Source organism: Mycothermus thermophilus (assembly GCF_041956435.1).
Source record: "Mycothermus thermophilus strain CBS 625.91 unplaced genomic scaffold VTJ04scaffold_1, whole genome shotgun sequence".
NCBI lineage: Eukaryota > Fungi > Ascomycota > Sordariomycetes > Sordariales > Chaetomiaceae > Mycothermus > Mycothermus thermophilus.
In genome coordinates this window covers 4,465,775-4,491,691 of record NW_027191427.1, presented here as the reverse complement: position 1 = coordinate 4,491,691, position 25,917 = coordinate 4,465,775, and the positions used below count along the sequence as shown (strand labels likewise).

Genomic DNA, 25,917 nt, shown 5'->3' with positions numbered 1-25,917 from the left:
TGTGCTGTGTGTACAAGTTGCTCTCACCAAGGCAAAGATACCAGAGGTAAAATTGGATTTGTTTGTTGACTGCCGTGAGTTGCAACGTCCTTGGGCCGGCAGTCACCGTCGCTTGGGGAGCGGCGTCTGGTGGTTGAGAGTGTGGTTGAGTGGAGCCAAATGCAGCCGCGAACAGGGGTAAGCTGGTGCTGCCAGGCCCCACCTACAACCTCAGTTCGCGCCCCTCAACGCGTCTGTCAGCACGGGGAACTACTTACGAATGAGTTCAACACCAGTTCCCGTCGCATATGCCCGGCCGATGCACACGATATCCAAGAGGAACCTGGAACTTGACGCTGCCCTGTATTGTCGTTCCGTCACAATACAGACAGGCTGGACAGCTCCTTCCTTTGTACCTCCATTTCTTCCAACAAAAATGACAACCTCGTTGCTCACTCTTCCCCACACCATCTCATTTACTCTTTGAAGCAGTCATCAGAGTCGCCTCCAAAGTTTTACCACCTTTGAAAGAAAGCCACGCATACTTTCATCTACTCAAACTCATTGGCGTTTCATGACAAAATCCAGTCTTCCCACAGTATATCACAGGATACAACATGGTCCGGGTCGGTCTTAGCAGGAAACAACGACCTGAGCCACTTCTGGGTACCATCAACAGACAACCGACCAAGAAAGAGGATCATGTTGGAATTGATGCTCCTGTGGCCAACAAAAATGCGCCAATCTTGAAGGGCCCAGATGGCAAGCCCGCCAAGAAGAGTACTTGGACTGTCGACGAGGACCATTCTCCGGTCAGCTCAAGTTCCGAAGATGAGGACTCTGCTTCGAGGAGAGGAGATATCAAGCCCACTAAGTTTGGCGAGAAGAAGAAGACCGGAGGACGTGGCTTGACAGTTGAAGCTGTCAGTTCTCGAGACAGGTCCAAGCGCGTTAGGACCTCTACCCAAGAGCCATCAACCAAGCAAAGCTGTCAGGGCAGCAAAGAGACCGCGAAACAACCAGATGCCACCGCGACAAATGATCCCAGCCCCTCACCCGCCAGGAAGAAGACTAAGAGGAGTTCATCAGTTGAGGAGCAGGACAATCCAGGATCAGGAGACATCTTCCCATCCCCCACTAAGCCTAAGCCAGTGAAGACGTTTAGCCACCGTTTTTCTCGTCAGCAAAACACAAAGTCGGAGTCTTCGAAGCCCCCGAAGCCACGACGAGACAAAACACCACCGCCGAAGAATCAAGAACGACAACGATCATCATCTCCCGTCAATGTGGATATGAAGCTTCCTCAGGAATTGCCATCACTTCTGGCTGAGTCGCCAGGTGCTTGCAAGTTCAAAGACGTCCCTGGTCTTGACACACCAGTGGAATCTTCTCCTATTGGGAAAGTCGATCTCAAATCTCCTCCTTCTCTACCAACCCATCCAAAGCACGACGACGCATCACAATACCCTGCTCTGGAGATCCCTCCGTCACCCTCTGGTGGACAACGTGGTCTCCCAAAGATGCGGGACGTTTCCTCCGCCATCGTCCATGCCAACAACTTGCTCCTCAGCGACTCATCCTCACCTCTCAGCGACCTCGAATCCCTCCCGGACGAAACCATCTGCCCGCTCTGCCGCAAAACCGTCGACAAGTCCTTGCTCGACGAGTTCCAATCCAAACAGCGCGGCGGCCGCATGACGGTCGCCGCCATGCGGCGCTTCTGCGACCAACACCAGCGCCGCTCGGCGCGCGAGGACTGGCTGCTCAAGGGCTACCCGGACATCCAGTGGGACGAGCTGGACGCGCGCATCGCCAAGCACCACGCGCACCTCCGCCGCATCCTGGCCGGCGACGAGCCCTCGCACTACGCCGCCCGCTTTGAGGAGTCGATCCGCCGGGGGCGCAACCGCACGCTCCTCACCTCGAGCGCCAACCTGACCCCCGGGTACTACGGCCTGCGCGGGCTGCGCGCCATGACGGAGAACCTGATCACCGAGTTCGCGCCGCTGCTACGCGAGCGCGCCGTCAAGGATAGCCTGGTCTCGGCGCGCGGGTATACGACGTATCTGCAGTCGGTGCTGGTGCCGGAGCTGGCGGTGAGGTTGATTATGGAGGATATGGGGTGCGAGGAAGGCGAGGCGAGGACGATATTGGCGGAGAGTAGTGGTGTCGGGGAGCTGTTGAATGATGAGATTGCGGATGTGGTGGTGGAGGATTCGTCTTCTTCTGAGGAGGAACAGGGGAAGAGGGGTGGGAAGGCGAAGAGGAAGAGGTAGACTATGGGTGGTATTAAGGGCATGGGGTTATGATGGTTGTTACTGATTGACATTGCTGCGGGCTTTGCTTGGTTGGTTGCGGCTTGGCTCGGGATACTTCATGGCATGCATTCATAGACTTGGTTGCTGGAGGGATGGTGGGCGGTTGGGAATTCATGTCGCCGTCAAGCAGAACGCAGATGGCGTTGCTAGTGTTGATGGTACTTGCTTACGGTGTAAAGCCATTGAACTCGACAAGAGACTGTGATATTATTTTGTCACCAGCATTGGCATCCTCTGTATATATATCTTGGTGTGTTTTCAACCCCCTCTTGTACCATCGTAGACCAACTCAACGGCCTACGAATATATCGAAAAACAACATCAAGGACACTATTTCATCATTACCGCAGGCACCGCAGCTACGCTCACCCCGCACTCGTCGTAGTGCACGCGGAAACAACCCCTCGTAGATCAGGGTGCGTTTCAGGAGCCCTCATCCTCGAGAGGCTCTTACCGGCGATCATCAGCCTTTGGGTCTGGAGAAGGTTACAACGGGTGCCGCGGCCCGCAACAAGGGGGCAGATCTCGGGGCGAGGTGGTGACCAAAATAGTAAATAAGGCTGGGATGGCCCTGGTGATCTTTCTGGAGGTTGGGGGATCGTCTTGGTTTGGGGATTGAAGGAGGATTTTACTAGTGTACTCGGTACGGAGATGGCATTTGATCAAAGAATGGAGATGGGTTGATTGGTTGGTTGGATGGCGGGATTTTGTAAAAGTACGGACTCTCTTCCCAGGGTTCGGTGGATTTGTTGAAGAGGTAGGCCGAGGAATGGATGCATGTGTGTCGTCGATTGGCGGAGAAACTATCAGTCTCAATGGCAAGTTACCTAAGGTTGTGTTTCTCCGGACCTTTGGATGACCTCGCCACCGTCCGTCTCCGTCCGGCCCGGACCTTGTTTTTCCTGATGGGATTGGAAACATTTTTCTCTCCTAGGCACGGAGTGCTTAGTTGCCGACCTCGAAGTCCTTTTCATGAGTGGAAATCCTTCTCTTACCAGGACCGTCTTGTGGCGCTCTTACTAGACGATTTCCCACGCATACCTACAGGTAGGTACCTCAGGTACTGACGCAGGACGCCAAAAACAATACCACAGTCTCGTTCATGTTACGTTGCCGATAAAACAAAAACCGTTGCGCAACCACCTATTTGACGCGGACCGGTCCGGACAGGACAAGGGAAATTGCAGCATGCGGACCAAAATGGATCAAGGTACGGTTCATAAGTTGTATGGTCGGACGTACCTGATCTATGCCGTATGTATGTATATGTATGTAGGTACATCAATCAGGCGTGGTAGACGATCGGGCAAGAGAGGCGTGACAGCGGCGGAGGGATGCAAGATCGCGAGGAGACGCTCTGCTGCAGAAGCTTACCATGCAGAAGTGGTACGGAGTGCGTACCATCCATCCCACACAATCCCTCGATCCGGTGAGTGTTGTACCGAGTCCGGAGGTGACGAGGTGACAATGACACAATGTGAAAAGAGGACGAATTCTTTTACCCGTCTGACAAGCATACGAGTTGTTTGCTTCCGAGTCAAGGGGTTTACAAATCGGAGATTACCTACAATATTGTACTGAGACAGACAGACACATCTTGTTTGGGCGCGGGGAAATCAACTCTGTCAGAGTCACGAGGAGAAACAATGAGCATGGCATGGGTTTGGCAAACATGTGCGGGCGGATTGTGGCCGGCGTCTGAGATAACTCGCGGGTCTTTGAAGTTGCGTGCTCCGTCCAGATAGCAAATTGGGCTCAGGCACCGGGGTTGAGAGGGGTGTACGGAGTTTTGTGGCAGGTATCGGTCCCGTTGACAAAGGAGGAAAACTTCGAGTCGGGGATCTGGGGATGATGTGTAATGGATGACTGGACGGGTTGCCTTTGTCCGAAGTCTATAGGATTCAGATACTCCGCGTGTTGACACAAATCAGTGCCTGTGGGGCCACCTCCGAGTCCAGGCCAAAATCCATCTCGGTTCTCAGAAAGGGTTGTTGGTATGGGACGGCAGGTTCCGTTGACAGGAGACTGCCAACATCTCTTGTCAGGAGCGGGAGTCAATCTACTCCGTAAGCCTGCATTGCATTCAGTGGCTTTGACCCAACTCATTCAGACCGAGAACAGCCAGTCGATACCCGGTGTAATTGATTGATGAGAGCCAACCGGAAGAGATGCAGGATGCTTAGCGAGCGGTCACCATGTCAACATCTTCTACTCAGACCGGAACGGCGCAGAAAGCATGCGGTTAATAAATTTCTCAGCTTTGACCAAAAGCGAGGTGATGGCTGACAAGATGCGGTGAACGCTGGCCGGAGGGGTGATTGGGATTGCTCTTATGGATCCCCCCCTCTCTTCACCGTGGCGACATGTGTAAGAACTCCCCCCGCTCAGGATGTCGCTACAATGCTTTGAGGGGCTGACAGACTGGACATTTCCCCTCCACCTCTGCTTGGTGCGGCAAAGCGGGATACCAGGTGAGTTAGCGTTCGAGGCGGGGTGGGGTTCCCAGCCTTTTGGTAACATTGGAACATTGGAGTCTCTGATGGCCCAAGGTATCAGACAAGATGTCGAGGAAAACATGCCATTGAGTGTTTCCAACCTGCAGACGCTAAATAAAGCTCTTGATCATCTGCTACGAAGTTACATACATGTCAGCCTGCGGCTGTACAAATATGTCTCGATTGAGGGACCAACACGCGAGTGGCCACCTAACGGATCGCCGTCTAGTTGTAACTCGAGTGTGTCCCAGCCGATCCCCTCAGGAGGGGTTTCGGTGCCCACTGGACCTCAGTCCTCGACAACCAACCATGCACCTCATGCAACCAAGCCTCTGGCAGGCTGCAGTAGGGATCTGGCTTGGCCCTCTTGAGCCCTTCCCGTCACCATTTCGTGTATGCCGTAGTCAGGCACAGGACTTGGGGGCCAGTCGGCCTGAGTTGGCAGAGGCTGAGATGCTGCTTCAGGTCCCGTCGGTTGCGGTTGGTTGGTGGTTGCGGGTTTACGCAGAGGTTATGGGTTGTCCGTTCACTTTCTCCACATCCAACCCCAAGTCCCGAGAGTGGCCGCCGCAGGGACCCACCCACAGGCCCAGCCCACGGAAGGCTCCACCCCCAGTCCCCCCAGTCCCCAGTCCCGCAAGCGCCTCTCCAGCCGTGTGCTGCCCTGTGCGGGTCGTGCCCGCCTGGCTGGTGCTTTGGCTTTGTTACTGTTGCTCTTTGTGTGGTGGGAAAGAGCAGCAGGCGCCACCTCCAAGCTGCGCTGCTCCATGTCCATCCATGCCCACCTCATCGTCGATTTCTCCATCTTGCCTCCAGGTTCCATCCACGTCGAGTCCAGTCCGACTGGTGTTTTTTTCCGACCAAAGACCAACCATCTCAACGTCATCTCGCCATCCCATCGTTTCCCTCCATTTATCCCGTCAATCCTAGCAACGACATCAGCCTCGGACGACCGCACCAGCCACTCCTGTACCGCGAAAACTCACAGACAACCAGACCCCATCGACGACGGACCAAACGCACCTGCATGAGACGAAGCATGCCTTGACGAACGCGGCAGACCTCCAACCTCCGACACGCATGCCCCATGGAATGGCAGCTCGCCCTCTGAACCCGATCTCCCTTTGTTATCGAGCGGGCTGCTTGCCTCGCAGGCCGTGACAATGCCTCGACCCGACGACTCCGCCCGCTTCAGCACTATGACGGGCTCCAGTACCGACAGTGGCCGATCAAGCATCACCGTAAAACCACTGCCGAAGACGCCCACCTCGCCCTCTCTACCCCTCCAGCAGCCCTCTCCGGCCTCCAACAATGCATCATCCAGATTTGCCCCCTACACCACCCGCCGGGCTCCATCGCGCCTGAAGACGGACGAGAGCGCGAATGCTTCACGGTGCGTACGCCGTATTCCCATGACCCACACCTCCCACTCTCGAGTGATATGCGGGCTAGCTGGAGGGACGGATGGCTGGCTGAATGCCCGCCGCTGTCGCGATGCGCCTCATTTCCCGCGCCTGCTTTCACCTCTTGCTTTTTCCGATGTCGTATCATCCCAAGACGGTGTGATGGCTGACGCCGCAGCTCTCATTGCAGTGCTTTGAAGGATACCGACGGTCAAGTCTCACCCACTTCCAATGGCACGCGATTCCCCAACAACCCGCTGCTCGAACACAACATGAGCGACCTCCGGGACTACCGTCGCGACCTCGCGATCCTCGACCCTGCAGGTGGCCGGTCAGCGTCTCGAAACCAGCAGACCAACCCGTCGTCGGGCTCGCTCAGTCAAGTCGCACCGTGGGCCTCCTCTACGACCTCTTCCAACGCGACGGCCTCGGCACCCCAGTTGGACCCCATCCCGACGACCTTCTTCAACGACTCGACCGATAACCTATCCCTCAGTTCTCAGATCTCTCCCGGCCTCCGCAATTCCATCAGCCGCGCCACCCCCGGCGGCAGCACCGACTCCCCCGATGCCGCATACTTCACTGATGAGAGACGTCCGTCCATCGCGAGCATTACCACGACGGCGAGCAGTCAGGGCTCGAGAACCAGCGGCACGCGAGGAGGCATACAAAAGCTTCGTGGCTTTTTCGGTGAGGAGTTTCCCGGTCGCGACTCGTCAGAAATTAGCCTTCCGCACCATGGCGCCGTCAGGGAACACCGCTCGCACTCGTACAGCTACCATCGGCCGCACCGGGAACGCAACCATTCCAATGCCACCGACCACGTCCGCGATGCTTCACCGGCGTCGAGGCCCCGTACTCCGGTTCCTGCTCCCGAGGTGGTGCCGTTTTTGTACCAGGAAGCCGATGTACGTGCTCTGACCCCACAATGTTACCCCATAATAAACCCGGTGGACTCTGCCGCCTACCGGGCCTTTCTGTTCTTGGCCTTTCTTCTGGCCTGTGCAGATGCAACCTAGCGTGTCTCGCCCCCAGATCCCCGACCGCGGTCTTTGTCCGCGCCAAGCGTTGTCGTCTTCCTTTGCTAACCTTCATGTGCGATTGCTCAGGATATCGCGCGATACGGGGAAGCACCCGTTCGAGACATACTCAGCGGGCCAGACCGCGAACGATACATCAATACTGACGCTTCATCGCGAGATCCCCCCAAGACGTCGGGATCAGGACGCTCCGGTCATTCCATCGTGCATCTACCCGGCCACCATAGACACAACAAGAGCAACGAGGATCAGAGGTCGCTGCGGCCGTCCATCAGTCGCGAAGACACTGCCTCAACCGTTCCTTACAACAAGGAGCGCAGTGGTTCGACGACCATGTACGGCCCCAGGTCGCGCGCTCAGAGCCCAGCGCCGAGTGGGCACAGCGGCCAATGGAGCAGCAAGACGTCTCAGGGTGACGGGCAGACTTCTCCAGGATACCACCCGACGAAACGTCGGTTCCTGGGCCGATTCCGTCCCAAGAAGGAGAAGGAGGATGGCGGCGACCTGAAAAAGCTCCCTTCGTCATCACACTCTCTGCTGTCGCGCCCGAGCAAATCCGACATCCACTCCGGCGAAACCGCGACGTCCGAATGGCCAGGCTCGCCCGACCTACGCGAGGCCGCTTCGCGCCCTGGACACGGGCGCGGGACCCCTTTCAATAACAAGTTCCTCTTTGGTGGTTCCAAGAAGAGGAGCATTCCGAGACAGCAAGATGATCTGGACGAAAACATCGGCCCTACCGACAAGCAAGATAACAGCGGCACTATGTATCACCTCGACACCAACCTGAACGACATGGAAGGCATTGTCGGCAAACCATTGTCCCTGACGCCCATGGATCCCAACACACATGCCCACGATCTCGACTTCGACAAGTTACCCATCAAGTCCGCCGATCCTAGTGGCGCTTGGAATGCACCAGACAGTTGGGCCGTCCGTCGTGGTGACGGATCCGCTGCCGATATCGCCGACATTGACGACATCGGCAGCCCGCCGCGGCCCGAGGAGAAAATGGCGAATTACTGCATCCGCGTTTTCCGAGCCGATGGGACCTTCTCGACGCTGCAGATGCCTTTGGACTCAACCGTCACCGATGTGATCTCGCAGATCGTCAGGAAATCATATATTCTCGATGCCGTCGAGAACTACAATATAGTCCTCAAAAAGCACGAGCTCACGAGGATATTGAGCCCGTATGAGCGCCCGCTGTTGATCCAGAAGCGGCTCCTGCAACAAGTAGGCTATGAAGAACGCGACAGGATCGAAGACATCGGGCGAGAGGACAACAGCTATCTTTGTCGGTTTATGTTTTTGTCGGTCCGCGAGTGCGACTACCACGCCATTGCCCACGATGTGGGCTTCGGTCGGATGCAAAAATACAGCCATATCGACCTGTCGGCCCGCAACCTGACCGCCATTCCCGTCATCCTCTTCACCAAGGCCTCCGACATCATCTCGCTCAACCTGTCCAAGAACCTTTCCTTAGATGTGCCCAGGGACTTTATCCAAGCGTGTACCAGTCTACGCGACATCAAGTACACGTGCAACGAGGCCCGCCGGCTACCGCAAGGTTTATGCTATGCTCACAAACTCACCTTCTTGGACGTGTCGACCAACCGCCTGGACAATCTCGACGAACCTTCCGAGCTCGCAAACCTCACCGGACTCCTCAAGTTCAACCTCGCGAATAACCGCCTCACTCGCCTTCCCAGCTACCTGGGAGCCTTTTCGATGCTTCGCTATTTGAACATCGCCTCCAATTTCTTGGAGAAGTTCCCCTCGTTCCTTTGCAGCCTTGAAAGCCTCGTCGACCTTGATATCAGCTTCAACTTGATCAGCGAGTTGCCGGAAAACATTGGGCAGTTGAAGAACTTGGAGAAGCTCGTGGCCACTAACAACCGGCTCACTGGCAAACTTCCAAGTTCGTTCAAGGACTTGAGGAGCCTTCGCGAGCTGGACGTCAAATTCAACATGATTACGAGCATCGACGTTATCGCCCAGCTTCCAAAGCTGGAGATTCTCACCGCGGACCATAACAGCATTTCCCAATTCGTGGGATCTTTTGAGAGGTTGCGCAGCTTGAAACTCAACCACAACCCCCTCACCAAGTTCGAGCTCAAGTCCCCCGTCCCGACGCTCAAGCTTTTGAATCTCTCACACGCACAGCTCGCGAGCATCGATGAGTCCTTCAACAACATGCTGAGCTTGGAGCGCTTGATCCTCGACAGGAATTATTTCGTCTCGTTGCCGAGCCAAATTGGGAACCTCAGGAAACTTGAACACTTCAGCATCGCCCACAACGCTGTAGGCCAATTGCCGCCCGAGATTGGTTGCCTGACGGAGCTACGCGTGCTGGATGTCCATGGGAATAACATCCGCAAGCTGCCGATGGAAATCTGGTGGGCCAACAAGCTCGAAACCCTCAACGCCTCGTCCAATCTTCTCGACCACTTCCCGAAGCCGGCATCCCGGGCACCGCAGCCTCCTGACGAAAGCTCCAACGGGAACAGCTCCCTTGGCAGTAAGCTCTCCGCATCACGCGCGTTGTCGCCGATGCCGAGCGTTGAGGAGCTTAACGGCGACGCCTCTCGGCGCCCGAGCCAGGCATCCAGCACACTCCTCAGCGTTGGTCCGTCGCCGGTCCCTGGTGGCCCGGATCGCAAAGGGTCCATGGTGTCGTTGTACGGCAAGGGAGGCCGTAAGACGTCCGTGGTCTCTCGCAGCACGCAGAGCAGCACGACAACGACGGGCCCTATAGCTCGAAAGGATTCGGGCCTCACGGCTACTATGTTGACAAACACATTCGCCGGCTCCTTGCGCAACTTGTATCTGGCAGACAATCAACTGGATGATGATGTGTTCGATCAGATCAAGCGCCTCTCCGAGCTTCGCATCTTGAACTTGTCGTACAACGAGCTGAGCGACATGCCCCAGCAGTCTATCAAGTGCTGGCCTCAGTTGACCGAGTTGTACCTGTCGGGCAACGAGTTGACGAGCTTGCCGGCGGACGACCTGGAGGAGTACTCTATGCTCCAGACGCTGCACATCAACAACAACAAGTTCACGAACCTCCCGGCCGATATCTCACGGGCGCGCAAGCTGGCCGTTCTAGACTGCGGCAGCAACTCACTCAAGTACAACATTGCCAACGTGCCCTATGACTGGAACTGGAACCTGAACCCTAACCTGAGGTTCCTCAACCTCTCGGGCAACCGGCGGTTGGAGATCAAGGAGAGCCATCCCGTTGGCGTCATCATGGGGCAGCAGCGCGAGAAGTACACCGACTTCAGCCGCTTGACCAGTCTCCGCGTGCTGGGCTTGATCGACGTGACGCTCAGAGAACCGACAGTTCCTGATGAGAGCGAGGACCGGCGTGTCCGCACGTCCGACTCCCTGGCCGGATACCTGCCATACGGCATGGCCGATACCCTGGGCAAAAACGAACACCTGTCGACCATTGATCTCGTGGTGCCTCGTTTTAACTCGGCGGATTCGGAGACCCTCCTGGGTCTGTTCGACGGACAGGCGTCCAGCAGCGGCGGCTCCAAGATTGCAAAGTATCTCCAGGAGAACTTCTCTCACATCTTCACTCACGAGCTCAGAGACCTAAAGAAGAACATTGGCGAGACGCCCGAGGATGCGCTGAGGCGCGCCTTCTTGTCACTCAACAAGGAGCTGGTCACGGCCGCAATCCAACACACTGAGGACCGCTCCATCATGACGCACCGGGGATCATCGGCTTCTCTGGTGTTGAGCAAGGAGGATCTGAGCTCGGGCGGTGTCGCCACCGTCGTTTACCTTCAAGAAGATGATCTCTACGTGGCCAACGTGGGCGACGTCCAGGCGATGCTCATTCAAACAGACGGCCAGTCCAAGATGTTAACCAAGAAGCACGATCCTGCGGACCCCGTGGAGCGCGCGAGGATTCGGGAGGCTGGCGGCTGGGTTTCTCGACAGGGTCGCATGAATGATGTGCTCCCTGTCTCTCGGGCCTTTGGCTACATCGACCTGATGCCAGCTGTGCAGGCTGCGCCGCACGTCAAGCACCACAAGATCGGGGAACAAGACGAGACGATCTTGGTCGCTACCAGGGAGGTCTGGGAGTACCTGACGCCGGAGCTCGTCGTCGACGTCGTGCGCTCGGTCCGGAACGACTTGATGCGCGCGGCGCAAAAGATTCGCGACCTCGCCATGGCGTACGGCTCCAAGGACAAGATCATGGTCATGATGCTCAGTGTCGCGAACCTCAAGCAGCGCCGGGAACGCTCGCGCATGCATCGCGGCCAAAGCATGTCGTTCCTCAACTTCCCGCACGACGAGTCCAGTCTCCCGGTCGCGACACGCAAGGGCAGGAAGGCCAAGGCCGATGGCCCGCTGGATTCGACTCTCCAACGCCTCGAGGCCGAGGTGCCGGCGCCGACGGGCATGATTGCCATCGTCTTTACGGATATCAAGAATTCGACGCAGCTGTGGGAGACGTACCCCGAGGCCATGAGATCGGCGATCAAGCTGCACAACGAGGTGATGCGGAGGCAGCTCAGACGCATAGGTGGTTTCGAAGTCAAGACGGAAGGCGACGCCTTCATGGTGTCCTTCCCCACTGCCACCTCAGCGCTGCTGTGGTGCTTCGCTGTTCAGATGCAGCTGTTGACGGTCAACTGGCCCGCCGAGATGCTGGCATCAGCCAGTTGTCAGCCAACCTTCGACCGGGACAACAAGCTCATCTTCCGCGGTCTGTCCGTCCGCATGGGCATTCACTGGGGCGAGCCGCTCGCGGAACCCGATCCCGTCACCCGCCGTATGGACTACTACGGGCCGATGGTCAACAAGGCGAGCCGCATCTCCGCGTGCGCAGATGGTGGTCAAATCACCGTGTCGTCCGACTTCATTATGGAGATCCAACGATGTCTCGAGACGTACCAAGACACCTCGGACGACGCGCTCGAAGACGACGTCTTTGCCCGCGCCATCCGCAACGAGCTCCGCTCTCTCAGCAGCCAGGGATTCGAGGTCAAGGACATGGGCGAGAAGAAGCTCAAGGGCCTCGAAAACCCGGAGTACATCTACTCGCTGTACCCGCACGCGCTGGTCGGCCGCATCGATCAGCACAACCTCCAGCAGGCTGAGTCGTCGCAGACGGCGCTGAAACCGGCCAGCCTCAGCCCGGACAGCCAGCTATCGATCGACCCGGACGACATCTGGGCGCTGTGGCATGTGGCGCTCAGGCTGGAGATGCTGTGCAGCACGCTGGAAGACGTGGGCGGGCGCGGCCCGAGGCCGGTGGAGACGGAGTTGATGGAAAAGATCAAGCTCCATGGTGGAGAGGTGTCGGAGCGGTTCTTGCTTAATTTCATGGAGCATCAAGTGAGCCGGATTGAGGTACGTTTTTATTTGCTTTTCCTTATCCTAGCCTTAGCATCCTGATATAGCTGGTGCTAACCAACCCCGACAACAGACATGCGCCTCGACCCTCGCCGTGCGCCACATGGTCCTTTCCGAAGACGACTCGCGTCCGCCCAACGACATGCGCGCCCCCATGACCGAGGTGCTCGACTCCCTCGCCCAGAAACTCGCGCTGCTGAAGGAATACGAGGCACGCTTCGGACCGCTGGATACCTCCAACGGAAACGGCGTCGCCGGCGCCGGCGGCGTGCAACCGCAATCGTCCGTTTCTGCGAGCGTCCCGACGGTGCGAGCGCCCGTTCCTCACCGCCCCATTAAGCTCACAAACGGCGTGCTTGCCGCGAATGAGAATGGGACTGTGACGCGCCCTGTGGAGGTGGAGGAGCCGGAGCAGGAGGAGGATGAAGAAGAGGAAGAAGAAGACGTGGAGGAGGTGGTGGTGTCTCCTGGATCGGAATCGGTGTCGTCGAGACTTGAGACGCCTGAGTCGGGGTCTTACGTTTGAGGCGACCGTGTGACTTTTGGGTAGGGGTTTTGGTTGGTGACATATTTGGTTGTTTATTTGGTTTGCCATTTTTTTTGGATTCTTGTTTGGTTTGTTTTCTTTATTGTTATTTCTTGGGGGAATATTTTCCGCAGGCTTTCGCGGCGGTGTGTAAATGTGTGGTCATGACGATGAGATACCCACAATCTTTTGGTCTTTGTTGGATTTTGGATTTTGTTTTTGGCTGGTTGGTGGTTGGAACTCAGAGCTGGGGAACTTACTTTCTTTGCGATTCTGGATGGATTAGTCGGGTTGGTTAAATCATATAATTCAGGTATTTATCATCCTTTGCTTGGTTTGGGCCAGGTATATAGGTATTTCTCTCGAGCTTAGGGTCCTTGCCTTTCGTTGATTTTGTTGGAAGAGAATGGGACTACACAGTTTCAATTCGTTTCTCGGCTGCGGAGGGGATGTGTGGTTTTGTCCAGGGAGAGCACTCATATTTGTAAGAGTTCAATTATTAGGACGCAAGTTGTGTGTTTTATGTGCTATTAGAGGTTCAAGAGATGCTGTAAAGCAACAAGGCGAGATTGCTTCCTAGTCCAGGTCGAGATATGTGTTACTTAGGGTTATTGCTGAGAAGGCCACTCAGGCAGTCTTGGTTGTTTGCTATCAACTTGCCCAGATGGATTTATCACTTTCGCACAACTGGTTGATCCAAAGGACCTATGTCAGCAATGTCCAAAAGAACCTCTTGATTCACTTATACCCCTCCTCTGCTCTTCTGCTCCCACCACGGCCGTGAAATCTATATTACATAGATCTACAACGCCCCCGATCCTCTCCACCACGCCAATGACTAACCGAACCAACCCACATGCCATACCATACAAATACACTACGCACCTTCTCCTCCTCCTCTCCTCCTTTCTCTTCCCACCCCCCTTTCCTTCCCCTATCAACTACACACCTTCCACTCCCCTCCACCCCACCCCAATCCAAAAAGAAACACACAAAGAAAGCTAGTCCTTGGTTTGATTTATTCAATACTCATCCTCCGTCATCTCCTCCCTCGCCTCCTGATAATCCGCCTCGTCGTGCGTCGTCTCGCCCGCCTCCGTCTCGGCGCGGCTCTCGGCGGGCGCGGGCGGGATCTGTCCAGATATGATGGGGAAGGCGCTTTCCGTCATGGTGTCGTCGTCGTCCTCCACCTCCTCCTCTGCTGCTTCTTCCTTTGCCACCTGATGCTGCTCCTGCTCCTCCTGCTGCTCGACCGCGGTGGATTCGGTCTGCGTCTGGGATTGTTGGGCCGCCTCTTCGGTCTCAGCCTCGGGTTGAGGTTCGAGTTGGGGCTGGGCCGCCTCCTCCTGGGCCTTAACAGTCTCGACGGCAGTGATGGTGGTTTCGACCTCGGTCTGGGTTTCGGTCTCGGTCTCTGTCTCGGCAGCCGTAGCAACAGCAGCAGCAGCAGCAGCAGCAGCAACGGGAGCAGCGGCCGCAGCGGCGGGTTGCAGGGTAGCAAGATACTCCGGGGCGGGCATTTCGACGCTCTTGCCCTTGGATTCTCCTTCATCGTCGGCATGGACCCAGACCTTGTTGAGCTCGGCCTCGATCTCAGCGTGCCGCGCGCGCCACTTGTCCACCTGGGCGAGCTTCTCGCGGAGCTCTTCGAGCTCGCGGCGGGCGTGCATCTTTTCCGACTCGGTGCCGATGCGCTGCAGCTCCCACTGCGACGAGTCGTCGCCCTGGCCGAGGATGAGGTTGTAGGTGTGGTACTTTTTGAGGGAGGCGCGGGTGGAGATGGTGATGAGGGCTGTTGGCCAGGTAAGTATCAATAGGGAGTCGTTTGCGAAAGGGGGGGTAAAAACTTACTGATTCCCTTCTGCTTGCAAGTCTCGTACAACAGCCCCTCCACATCGCTCGACACGGCGCTGGTGCCCTCGTCGATAAACGCGTACCTCGGCTCGTGGTACAGCAGCCGCGCGATCGCCAGGCGCTGCTTCTCGCCGCCGCTCAGGATATCCTTCCACTCCTTGCGGGTATCCCACCCGCCCTCGCGCTCCGGCAGGTACCCCAGGCGCGCCATGTCCAGCACCTTCTGGAGGTCGCGGTCCTTCTTCTGCTTGGCGCGCATGTCGGCCTCGCCGTCGGGGTAAATGACCTGGTCGCGCAGCGTGCCGATGCTGAGATACGGCCGCTGGGGCAGGAACATGATGCCGTCTTCGCCGATGTTCTTCGGCCGGCTGACGAGGCCGCGGTAGACGGGCCAGAGGCCGGCGATGACGCGGGCGATGGCGGACTTGCCGACGCCGTTGGGGCCGGAGATGAGCAGGTGGTCGCCGCGGCGGACGATGAGGGAGAGCGAGTCGATCAGCTCGTCGCCGCCCTGCGGCCAGAGGGCGGGGGCGACGATGGGCACGTTTTCGAGCCGCACGCCGTCGAAGCCCAGCTGCGTGGTGCCCTGGACGTCGGCGAGCGAGTAGAGCTCAAAGTCGGAGTTGTTGCGCGTCTGGTACGCCTGGGCGTGGACGCGGTGCAGCGCCGAGATGAGCTGGTACACGCGGCTCGTGTAGCCGGCGAGCTCGGACAGGTCCTTCATCGAGTACATCATGCGGCCGCCGGCGTCGGCGAGGGAGAGCATGAGGCGCTTGTTGGTGATGAAGGACTTCATGCGGGACCGCTCGCGACCATCCCTGACGGATTGCTCGGCGGCCTGCTCGCTCTTGCCGACGAGACCGCCCCAGGCGGGCAGGAAGACGGGGATGGAGGACAGGAGATAGCCGTAGGCGCTCCAGCTGTACTTGAGGACAAAGTCCTCGAGCATGTTGTAGCGGATCCTGAGCCCATGGATGTAGTCCATCCAGTTGTTGAGCTCGACAAACTCCTTGTTGAGGAAGTCCTTTTCGGTCTCGGCGCCGTTGTAGAAGGCGATCTCCTCCGCATTCGCGATGAGCCGAGCGTGCAGGCTCCGGAAGTCGCCTTCTTTCTTGCCCTCAATGGCTTTGAGCTTGCCGAAGGGTGGCGACAAGCGGCGGAGGAGGTTGGCGGTGACGGAGTAGTTGGTGGCCAGACCCAGGAATGCTAACGGGCCCAGCTCGCGGTACAGCTGGTAGTTGAAGACGCAAATGTCAATGAAGGGCTTCCCGAGAGACGAGTACAGGGCCGCCGCGGCGTTGCAAAACTGGGTAAGATCCTGGGTGATAAACTGGTCGGCCCCGGATTGCAAGCCGCCGTCGAGGTTGTGGATCTTGTAGTAGTTGAGGCTGTCGTTCAGGTAGAGGTCGTGGATGTAGCGGGTAAGGCGGGTGCGGAAGGCGATGGACACCTTGGCCTCGAGATACTTGATCATGGCGTTGGTGTAGGAGGCGAAGCCGCCAAAGCCGAGCCATTTGACCAAACCCCATAGGAACATCTTGCCATTGCCGGCGACGAGGTCGCGCACGATGGCGCCATCGAGACGCGCAACGAGCAGCGACAGGTACGTGCGCAGCATCAGGAATGCTCCATGGCTCACCAGCAACCCGGCCTCCTTGCTGTTCCAGCGCGGAACCATGATGCTCAGGAGGCTTAGGAACTGGTGCAGAAAGGCCAAATTGAGGCCCGGCTTCGTCTGGGCCGACGGGACGTGGCCATCGCCGAGACCCGAAACCCGGGGCGGGTTGAGGAAGAGACGGCGGTGCGCCTGGAAGGTGAGGGGCTTGGTTGTGTGGATGACGACCTTGGCTATGCGGTCGCTATGTTGGTAGGGCACGTAGATGGTGCGGGAGCCATCCTTATTATGCAGCCACGAGTTCGTGCGAACCAGCTTACGGCCCTGTTCGCGCTCGGCGCGCTTTCGCTTCCAGCGTCGTCGGGCGCTCTCGCCGGTCAGGATGATGGATGTCACCAGGGCGAGGGTGGCGAGGAGGCGGGTGGTGCGCGAGGTGCTGCGTAGCTTGGAGCGGATCCGTTTGGTGTACTTGTCCACGAAGGCTATGATCATTTCCTCGGCGGCCGAGCGCCGCAAGGTGGACTGGACGGTCATGGTGGTCCGGTGGTGCTCGCCGGCGCGGGCGGGAACGCCGTGATGTTGCCCGAGCGTCGGGGACTAGGTCGGCGGCTTCTGTCCCATGAGCGTGGTGCTGTCGGAAAAGACGCAACGGGGGCCCTCCGCGATGGCCTAGATCGGGAGGATTGGAGCGGTGTAACGCGATATGGTTGGGAGTCGGCGATGGGATGGAATGCACGGAGAATGCAGTCACCGGAAGAGTGGAAGAGATGAAAGAAGGAGAGAGAAGGGACGGAGCCCGCGTCCGACAAAAAACACAAATACAGGGAGTACGGAGGAAATCTTGTTTACACCTAACGGGCACGCGGCTTGGGACACGTGAACTCGAGATCCCTGTGAAGCGAAGGCTTTTGCGAAGACCTCGCTCTTGGTGTAGGTATCAGAGTGGAGGTTAGTGTCGGAAGCGGCGCAGCGCAGCGCGACAATCCGAGCGCTGAGATGCCGATGGATGGCATGTGAAGGAGCCGCAGCCACAGCTTGGAGCGGTACGTATCCCCCGAGAAACAGGACGACGTCACAGCGCACCGCCACGTTCCTCGGAGGTGGTGTGGCTTGACCAATCATCGCATATTCCCCGCAGAATGGGTGGGGCTTGGCTGTGGACACCTGGAACCGACCGAACTCTTGGCGGGTTTCTGTTCGCCCCGACTCCACAGTTGAGCTGATGCTTGAGATGGAGCATTCTGGAGGTCTGGCAGAATTGATGAGGTGAGACAATTGGCGCTGCTGGACTTAGCGGTCATAGAGTCTCCTTCAACAGATGACGCATCGAATCCCTTCAGCACGGAGGGAAACTTTGAATCTGGGGAAACTTCTGACAGTCCCCGGTCCTAGTTGGACACAGAGATCCCGAAGCAAACCAACCTTGGAACTGCTCACCTCGCGGGGATTTCCCCCGTTACATCGCCGGGGAACAGAGCCGCTGCGGCTCCGTCTGAAAGAGCGTCGCCAACGGCTCCGGCAGAGACATTTACTGTTATGCTCTGCTTGCGACCGAATCTCAAACTCCAACCCATCCATCGTCTCTTTGGAGGATATATTATTGTCAGCGTTTGACCGGCACATCAACTGTCAGCGTTACCCCCAATCAAGCAGTGTGCCGCATCGCATCACCCTCCGATAAAAACAGCTCTCAGCGGCCACTGGTCGAGGCCGCTCCGCCCTGCGTTTCTGTTGTGGCTGCCGGCTGCTTGGTCACTGTGCCGGGCGGTAACCCGTCCAATCATGGCCGCCACCCACAGCCTGCAGCATCCCCTGCCGAGAGAACCGAATTGATCGCACCAGACACCACAGATCATGGATGAATGCGGTGCTTCTGGACCTTCCCCGGCCCGTCCCACTGCGCTGTCACTTCACTTGTATGCGGCCTTGGGTCGCGTGTGGGATGGTGGATGGGTGGCAACCAGCAAGCCGCGACCCGCTCATCTCCCCCCTTGTCAGTTGAAGACGGTGATTGACCGCGGGGACCCTACGTAAGATCTCTCTCGAGTCTCTGGCCAGTCCGAGATTTGAATTGACGACTGGGCGCTGGCCGCGTGGTCGGGCCTCGAATCACTCACATGTCGGGAGTCCGGGACAATGGGAATCTAATGCACGAGGTGATGGGGTATACGGGCAAAGTTCCACCTCACCCGTTGCCTACTCAGTACGCCACGAGGCTGGGATGTGGTTGCTTCTGTTCAACAGGAAGACAAATGGCTGAGGCGTCGGACTGATGGACGAAGGCTCGGTGTTGCGGTTTGGGCAGCAAGCATGCCACCGGCATCATTGTGCTACCAAGTCGCAAATGTCTCCAAGGGACGGGAGCAGGGTAGGTAACCCGACCCAGACTTTTGACTCCGTTGTGCCATTGGGTCCTGCGCCTTTGAAACTGCCTGGATGTTGAAGTCCAAGGCTGGGCAGCATCTCGTGTGGTCGGCGACAAGAATCCGTATGACCCCACCATACGGTGTAGGCACACGCATAGTCTCTTGGATGGACGGCGTCTAGTTATGCATTTTGCACTGTCCAGAGAGGGGGGCGGAACGGCTCGTTGAATCACCTGTGCCTCCTTCGGGCGCGACGTGAGATGATGAATGCATCGGTCATGCCCAGCGGATGAGTATAGCCAGATCGATTCCATCCGCGAGGTGGCCTCGGTTGTTTCTGCCATCGGCTCTGGGTCGGTGAGCGTCGAATGGGTGTCATTCCCGAGAAATGTCTTCCCCAGGTTGGGCACCCCGCGGGTGTTGGGACAAGACAAACATCTGGACCATGTCGAAGCCAAGCCGTCGGAGGCGAACAGCGGAGACACAGAAACGCTAACCCAGAGTTAACGTTCTGCAGCGTTGAATTTGCGAGTGCCACGATAGCACATGTTAGGGTGTACATTCTCCGGACAACCATCACCTTGGAATCGGTTCTGCTTCTCTGTCGGCATTGGTGGTGACATGTCAGGCAATGAAGACTCCAGAAACAATCGAGAAAGAAAAAAAATCTCCAGAGTCGAGAGTCGGCGCGTAGCAGGAAGTTGCCCATCCCCATTTCCACTGGACGTTCTAGGAAAGTCCTGCCAAGGACAATATCCCAAATCTAACTGCGCTAGTCCCCACCGGGCCGGTCGTCAACCAGCATCAACCAACCCAGCGCTCCTGTCGAACCCCGGAGCCAGCCTGGAGCCGTGTCCCGTCCTCTCCATCCACTGGCTGCCCTGTGCCTTGAACACGCCCCCAGTACCTGACCGACCCCCCAACACCCTTTTAGGTCAATCATCTCGCTTGCGCTCACGACTGGCTTTCCTCTCAGCCGCCGACAACCACCACCTAGAACTCCCTGTGTTCCTTTTTCTCCCTCTGCCCGCCCGTCACTTGGCTCATCAAATCACCATTCCTCCCATCGGCGTCTTTTCAGCCTTTTTTGTTTCCTTTTCGGTTTATCTGATCAACTTCTTTTGCTCCTCCGTCGGGCGCTCCAAGGCAGACACTCGGGCCAACCAGCTGTCTGTCTGTCCCTGGGGCCTGTCCGTGTCCATTCAGGGTCTGTCCCCCCCGATCCCCAGGTCCACCATCACCGTGCACGCCAATTTCCCGCGCTTGACAGCGCCGACCGCCTCGAGGTTGCCCGTCAGCCTGCTTCTCTTCCTCTTGCAACACATCGAAATTCTTGCCTTCCAACGTTCAGGGAACGCCATCTTGACACCCATATCGATCGGATGACCGATCCGACTCGTCGTTGAAGACGGAGAGCCGACACGCACCAAGTTAGCCTTCTTTTTGAGTATCGCTGAGAGACCGAGCGATCGCCGTCATTGAGACTGCGCTGGGAGCCTGGGTCCACGAGGTGGGTTCGAACTCAACGCCCCCCAATCCCTCGAACGACAGAGCGCATCGCGACGACGGTTGCAGGCAGTAGCAGCAGGAAGAGTGGTAGCGGATTGCAGCCAACAATCTTTCGGCACGGCGCGTTGCTTGTCGAGGCCGTGATCGCTGCACACCGACCGCCGCATCGTGACCGCCGCGTTGCTGGGCGCGTCGAACAGCGCCAACCCCTGACGATTTGTTTTATCACCCTCACAAGCAACACCCCAGTCTAACGCGACCACAGCAGGGCTTACATCACACATTACCGACATCGTTGCCATAACTCATCGCGCGACCATCCATCATGGCCCGCGGCGCTGATGAGAGGCCGCAGGCTGTGGCCTCGAGTTCCAAGGAGCAGCTGGCAACCCAAGATGACGGCGCGACGTCCAAGAAGGGCAGGGGACTGTTGGTGCCATCCAGGTCATCCTCGCAAAAGGCTCAGTCATCGCCCAACTTGTCAGCCTTGAGCGGCGTCACTGCTGGGAACCACCGAAACAGCCTCGACGGCCGGTCAAAGGAGTCCAGAGCTAGTATGTTACGATCGAACCGCAAAGGAAGCGCATCTAGTAACCGTATAGGCGCCGGAACAGAACCTACCGCAACCCCAGCCAACTCGGAACCGAACACCCCCGTGGCGCCAGCTCCAAAGAAGAAAGGCGGCCTCTTCGCTCTCTTTGGGTGCTGCGGCGTGCCGGATAGCGCAAACGGTCTCGACGCGGACCCGGTCCCGAGTCACAAGTTGGACAGGATCCCGAAGCGGCCAACAACTTCCAGCCGGCCAACACCCACGCCTTCGGTCAAGTCCGCGAGCAAGACACAGCTGTCTGAGAAGGTGGAGACCGGTCAATCGACCTCTCTGCTGCCTGGGCAGCGCTCGAACAGCAAGAGAGTGTCCGGGACCAGCACCCAGGACCAGACCGTTGGAGGACGGGACGATGAGTCCAAGACTCTCGTGGGTCAGGGTTCCAACAACCCCACCATCTCTGTGGATCCGCCCCAAGTCACGCCGCCGAAGTCCGAGAAAGACGACCAGACCTACTCGGAAAAGGATCCCCAGGGCGACACCCCTATGCCTGACGTTGACGCCCAGCCAGAGGATGACGAGGCAGGAAATGGTCCCCGCGTGACCCTTCCGCAAGTACCTCCGCCGCCCCCGGGACCGGCGCCCACCAACGGGCAGAGCAGCGCCTTGGTCGAGAGCACTCCCGCCTTTGCTCCTGATCAACCTCAGCGTTTCCTCCTCCCGCCCCAGGCCCCTGAGCACAAGGGCCGCAAGTGCCTCGTCCTGGACCTGGACGAGACACTAGTTCACAGCTCCTTCAAGGTGGGTGTTTTTGTCTTTCCATGTTATGGCTGCGACTCGCCGCTGACTTGTTTTCCTCAACAGATTCTCCACCAAGCCGATTTCACAATACCCGTGGAGATCGAGGGCAACTATCACAACGTCTATGTCATCAAGCGTCCGGGCGTGGACCAGTTCATGAAGAGGGTTGGCGAACTCTACGAAGTCGTCGTCTTCACTGCGTCCGTGTCCAAGGTAAGTTGAAACGCGCTCTGCTCGATACCGCCACACGTATAAACCGCCCTAACATTGTCCGTAGTATGGCGATCCGCTCCTCGACCAGTTGGATATCCACAAGGTGGTGCACCATCGCCTCTTCCGCGAGAGTTGCTACAACCACCAGGGCAACTACGTCAAGGACCTGTCGCAGGTCGGCCGCGACCTCAAGGACACCATCATTATCGACAACTCGCCCACGTCCTACATCTTCCACCCGCAACATGCGGTTCCCATCAGCAGCTGGTTCTCGGACGCCCACGACAACGAGCTGCTGGATCTTATCCCCGTCCTCGAAGACCTGGCTGGTCCCAACGTTAGGGATGTCAGCCTAGTTTTGGACGTCTCTCTCTAATGTCTTGCTTTATATTTCCTTTGTCTTTGTGTGTTTTTGGAGCAGCACCCGATCCGGCTCTCGTTTCCTGCCAGACCACGGTTTTAAAGCCGTCGAGCTCACGGTCGAAGCCGAACCCTCCAAGGCTTGGCCCGCAATCTCGTCGACTTTTCAGCCAGGACACAGCGCGCAACCTACTGTGCGCCATCGTCATCTTATAATCCTAGGAGCGAACGAGTGCGGTCGGTCCCGCAGCCTCGTTCTGCAGCCGGCGTCCTTTGGTCAGGACTCGAGCCGCGTCTAATGCTACGACATGTCATAAGGGGAAGTAATCCAAGAGGGTTTCGGGCCGGTGTTGGAGGCTGTTCCTCCAAATGCCGGTTCACAATGACCTCTCCAAAAGATTCCCAGGGTCGTTCTGAAGGCAGGAAGAAGATGCTGGAGGCAGGGTTGGGTTTCGGTTTATAAAATCGAGAGGGATTTCTTTTGCGTTTTGTCATCGCGGGATGAGTTTGGGAGTTTGGTATATGTCCGGGCGACGCGGGTATTCTTTTTGTGTTCTCTCCGCTTTCCGTTTTGTTGTTTTCATCCCCTATTCCCTCGCTTCATTTCCCCTTGATTACACACACGCTTCTCTCACAAAACACCACGCCGGGCTTGAGGCAGCGGGCGCTGGACGGGCAGGCAGGCCATATGGACGGCACAGGGGATGGGAGGGAAACAAAACATTACCAGATATTATATCACACACCACAGACACTGTCTTTTCGATTCCCTATTTTCGTCTTGTTGTTTTCTTTTTGCTTTACTTTTTTTTCTCATGTATCAAACTCGGCGAGACCTTTTTGTTGTTGAACCCGGCTTGTTCTCCTGCCCTTTGCACCCCATCCTCCTGGACTGTGAACTTACCTTCCATAGCTCTTTTGCTGACTCCAATTCCTCTCTGAGACACCTCCTGATCCAACCCCCCCATCCAATATCTATTACCCTGCATACCCCTTGGCGGGTTTACCTCTTTTATACGGTTTGTTTGTCTGATCCCCGACCTAGTAGTTCATAGCCCATACCCCATCAGCATCTCGTGTTGTTTGTTTTGATTTGTCCACTTCCACCGACACCTCATCCTGTTTCGGTCTGTTGTTTATTTTGTTCTTTGGTTTCTTTATTATTACTACCTATTTATGGTTCCCCATCTTGTTATCTCCCTCGGAAGTTCTGGTATGTTCACGCGGTGGCGCTACTACACATACCCAGCCCAGGCAAAGGTATACACAGAGAGTCGTTCGGTGTTGAACACATTCTGGGAAAATACCCATGTCTGCTTGTTTGATACCAGCACCAGAAGGAATCGCAGCGTGGTAGTCAATGGATACGTCTTGTGGCACAGGCGGGATAGGAATCATAGTGATACCAGTGACTAATGGACGTATGTGCCTCTGTTCTTATCTAAGGTATCCGTTCCCAAGAAGGACTCTGTACCTCCGGAGTGAGGCTTTGATGAGAGTCCAACTCACGGTAGCACGTCCAAAGAAAGGCATGCCGTCATCCAGTCCACCTGCCAGATCTGACACAACCCCATCGATGGAATTCTTGGCAGCACGTGCTGCCCAGACCGGGCTGACCGCGGAACCCGACCCACTTCCAACCCCAGAAACGAATCAAATCTTGGTCCCAGGGTTGAGACGGAGCTGGGGCGAGCGAGCAGGGGGGTCGCAGGGGACAAAGCTGTCTGTGACTTCGTGGCCTCAATTGAGAAGCACGGATCAACACAGAGGTGGCCCGAATAATTAGGGGCGCGAAACTTCCCTGTCGCAACTTTGAAGAATAACCTTAGTTGTCCAGATCCGACTGACGACCGATCCCCATCGCTACCCTTGATACCGAAAAGGGTTCTCTACTTCTTTTTCTTCTTGACTCTTCGGGAGAGACGAGGGATTGATTGGGTTGCGCTGATTCCTTTTCGATTCGCAACTTCGACCTACAACCTTTCGACCTACGCGTTTTCGTCCATCGCATACCGGACTCTTTTTCTCTTCTTCTAATTCAACACAGTAACAATGGTGAGTAGGAGTGAGCAGCTCAATGTCGCGTATCCTTCCAACCTCCCAAACATGGCCTCTCTCGCTCTCCATTCCGCAGAGGGCGAGAAGATCCAGCATCAACAACCATCACCACCAGCAACATCAGCACCCAGCCAACCCTCCCCACCCCATCAACCACTCAAGGAAACAAACCCAACCAACTAACCTTCCTCCACCAAAACACCCAGGCCTCTCCCCGCGCCGAGTCCCCCGCTCCCGGCACCCCGTCGGCCTCCGCCTCGGGCGCAGCCTCCGCCGGCGGTCCCATCCGCCCGTCCTCCCCTCCCCCTCCCGGCGGCCCGCGCACCGCCATCCGCCGCCGCGCCGCCCAGGACCAAAAGGAAAAGATTGCCAACCAGCGGCCCAACAGCACGCGCGCGGCGGGCGCCGGCGGTTCCAGCAGCACCATGCTCCGGCTGTACACGGACGAGTCGCCCGGCTTGAAGGTGGACCCCGTGGTGGTGCTGGTGCTGGCGTTGGTGTTTATTTTTAGCGTTGTGGCGCTGCATAGTGAGTTTTCTCCCTCGTTCTCTCTTCTCTCTCGCTTGCCGGTGTTCCGTCAGAGGTTATGGGGAGTATTGCGTTTCAGGGATGGATGGATGGGTTGACGTGATTGTGTGTGTACAGTCATTGCCAAGATCACGCGCAAGTTCTCGAGCTAAATGACAGAAGATGGGAGAGGGAAGGAAGCTTGGGGTTAGGGGGGATGTGTGGTCCTGCGTTCGGATCTGCTCTCCTACCTAGCAGTGAGCTAGGTAGGTTGGTAGACGCCGCGCATGAACAGTGGACGCGGACGGGAGACGCAGTTCTTGGCCGGTTCAGATAGGATCGACCGGATGTGCTTCCAACACGTCCACTCAGGGGAGGGGAAAGAAAGAGGTTGGGGTTTGTGGGGAGTTGATACCTGGGAAGATGGAAACAGGGAGGCGGCGGTACGACAAAAAACCATAACGAAATGATATATCCTGCCGGTTCAGCGGCGGGATTCTCTTGCTCAACTTGGCTGGGTTGTGTTGTACGATATAGGCACTTGGTAATGGGTTGGGGTTGTGAATTGGAATTGTTTGTTGCAAAAAGAACACGTACATGGGTGGTGGAAACAATGATCTGGCGATGAACATCCGGTGTGGTGTGATCAAAGGTTTTGTGTGTGCAGTTGGGTAAGTGGTGGTGACGAGCTTTATTAATCTTCTTCATGAGGCGCCTTGTTCCCGGAGCTGTTTTTGACTCCTATACTCCGTGAGCAATGCCTACTTAAGTGAGAAAAGACTCCGTCTTGCCCGGTTTGATGCTACCTACGCCAGCATTTCGGGTTCTGTTGGACATCTCCCATCCTAGCATTCCCAAACTCTCTTACATCTTTGATCTCTCTCGGCCCTCCCTAGCTAGTGACTTGGCGAGAAAGGTATAAAAGGATTTACCATAGCTTGGGA

General features: G+C 57.0%; 9 protein-coding genes across 9 annotated transcripts; 6 read left to right on the top strand and 3 right to left on the bottom strand.

The window, feature by feature from the left end:
* Nucleotides 1-596: 596 nt before the first annotated feature.
* Nucleotides 597-2,255, top strand: VTJ04DRAFT_1680 (uncharacterized protein; the record flags this gene model as incomplete). The annotated part of the gene is made up of 1 exon (XM_069359394.1): nt 597-2,255. One exon carries the CDS (start codon nt 597-599, stop codon nt 2,253-2,255), a length of 1,659 nt encoding a protein of 552 aa, XP_069224288.1.
* Nucleotides 2,256-5,955: 3,700 nt separating this feature from the next.
* Nucleotides 5,956-13,143, top strand: VTJ04DRAFT_1679 (uncharacterized protein; the record flags this gene model as incomplete). Its single annotated transcript, XM_069359392.1, has 4 exons — nt 5,956-6,185; nt 6,386-7,103; nt 7,305-12,614; nt 12,691-13,143. The coding sequence occupies 4 exons, from the start codon at nt 5,956-5,958 to the stop codon at nt 13,141-13,143; spliced, it is 6,711 nt and encodes a 2,236-aa protein (XP_069224287.1).
* A 1,022-nt stretch (nt 13,144-14,165) lies between these two features.
* Nucleotides 14,166-17,146, bottom strand: VTJ04DRAFT_1678 (uncharacterized protein; the record flags this gene model as incomplete). The annotated part of the gene is made up of 2 exons (XM_069359391.1): nt 14,166-14,935; nt 14,995-17,146. The coding sequence occupies 2 exons, from the start codon at nt 17,144-17,146 to the stop codon at nt 14,166-14,168; spliced, it is 2,922 nt and encodes a 973-aa protein (XP_069224286.1).
* A 1,902-nt stretch (nt 17,147-19,048) lies between these two features.
* On the top strand, nt 19,049-20,791 carry VTJ04DRAFT_1677 (uncharacterized protein; the record flags this gene model as incomplete). Its single annotated transcript, XM_069359390.1, has 4 exons — nt 19,049-19,100; nt 19,955-20,323; nt 20,427-20,488; nt 20,753-20,791. The coding sequence occupies 4 exons, from the start codon at nt 19,049-19,051 to the stop codon at nt 20,789-20,791; spliced, it is 522 nt and encodes a 173-aa protein (XP_069224285.1).
* Nucleotides 20,792-20,812: 21 nt separating this feature from the next.
* Nucleotides 20,813-22,424, top strand: VTJ04DRAFT_1676 (uncharacterized protein; the record flags this gene model as incomplete). Its single annotated transcript, XM_069359389.1, has 4 exons — nt 20,813-21,041; nt 21,090-21,835; nt 21,899-22,048; nt 22,113-22,424. The coding sequence occupies 4 exons, from the start codon at nt 20,813-20,815 to the stop codon at nt 22,422-22,424; spliced, it is 1,437 nt and encodes a 478-aa protein (XP_069224284.1).
* A 353-nt stretch (nt 22,425-22,777) lies between these two features.
* Nucleotides 22,778-23,350, top strand: VTJ04DRAFT_1675 (uncharacterized protein; the record flags this gene model as incomplete). Its single annotated transcript, XM_069359388.1, has 2 exons — nt 22,778-22,783; nt 22,832-23,350. The coding sequence occupies 2 exons, from the start codon at nt 22,778-22,780 to the stop codon at nt 23,348-23,350; spliced, it is 525 nt and encodes a 174-aa protein (XP_069224283.1).
* Nucleotides 23,351-24,061: 711 nt separating this feature from the next.
* Nucleotides 24,062-24,419, bottom strand: VTJ04DRAFT_1674 (uncharacterized protein; the record flags this gene model as incomplete). The annotated part of the gene is made up of 2 exons (XM_069359387.1): nt 24,062-24,132; nt 24,257-24,419. 2 exons carry the CDS (start codon nt 24,417-24,419, stop codon nt 24,062-24,064), a joined length of 234 nt encoding a protein of 77 aa, XP_069224282.1.
* A 41-nt stretch (nt 24,420-24,460) lies between these two features.
* VTJ04DRAFT_1673 (uncharacterized protein) lies at nt 24,461-25,097 on the top strand (the record flags this gene model as incomplete). The annotated part of the gene is made up of 3 exons (XM_069359386.1): nt 24,461-24,463; nt 24,673-24,994; nt 25,048-25,097. 3 exons carry the CDS (start codon nt 24,461-24,463, stop codon nt 25,095-25,097), a joined length of 375 nt encoding a protein of 124 aa, XP_069224281.1.
* Nucleotides 25,098-25,123: 26 nt separating this feature from the next.
* On the bottom strand, nt 25,124-25,681 carry VTJ04DRAFT_1672 (uncharacterized protein; the record flags this gene model as incomplete). Its single annotated transcript, XM_069359385.1, has 1 exon — nt 25,124-25,681. One exon carries the CDS (start codon nt 25,679-25,681, stop codon nt 25,124-25,126), a length of 558 nt encoding a protein of 185 aa, XP_069224280.1.
* Between the last annotated feature and the right edge of the window lie 236 nt (nt 25,682-25,917).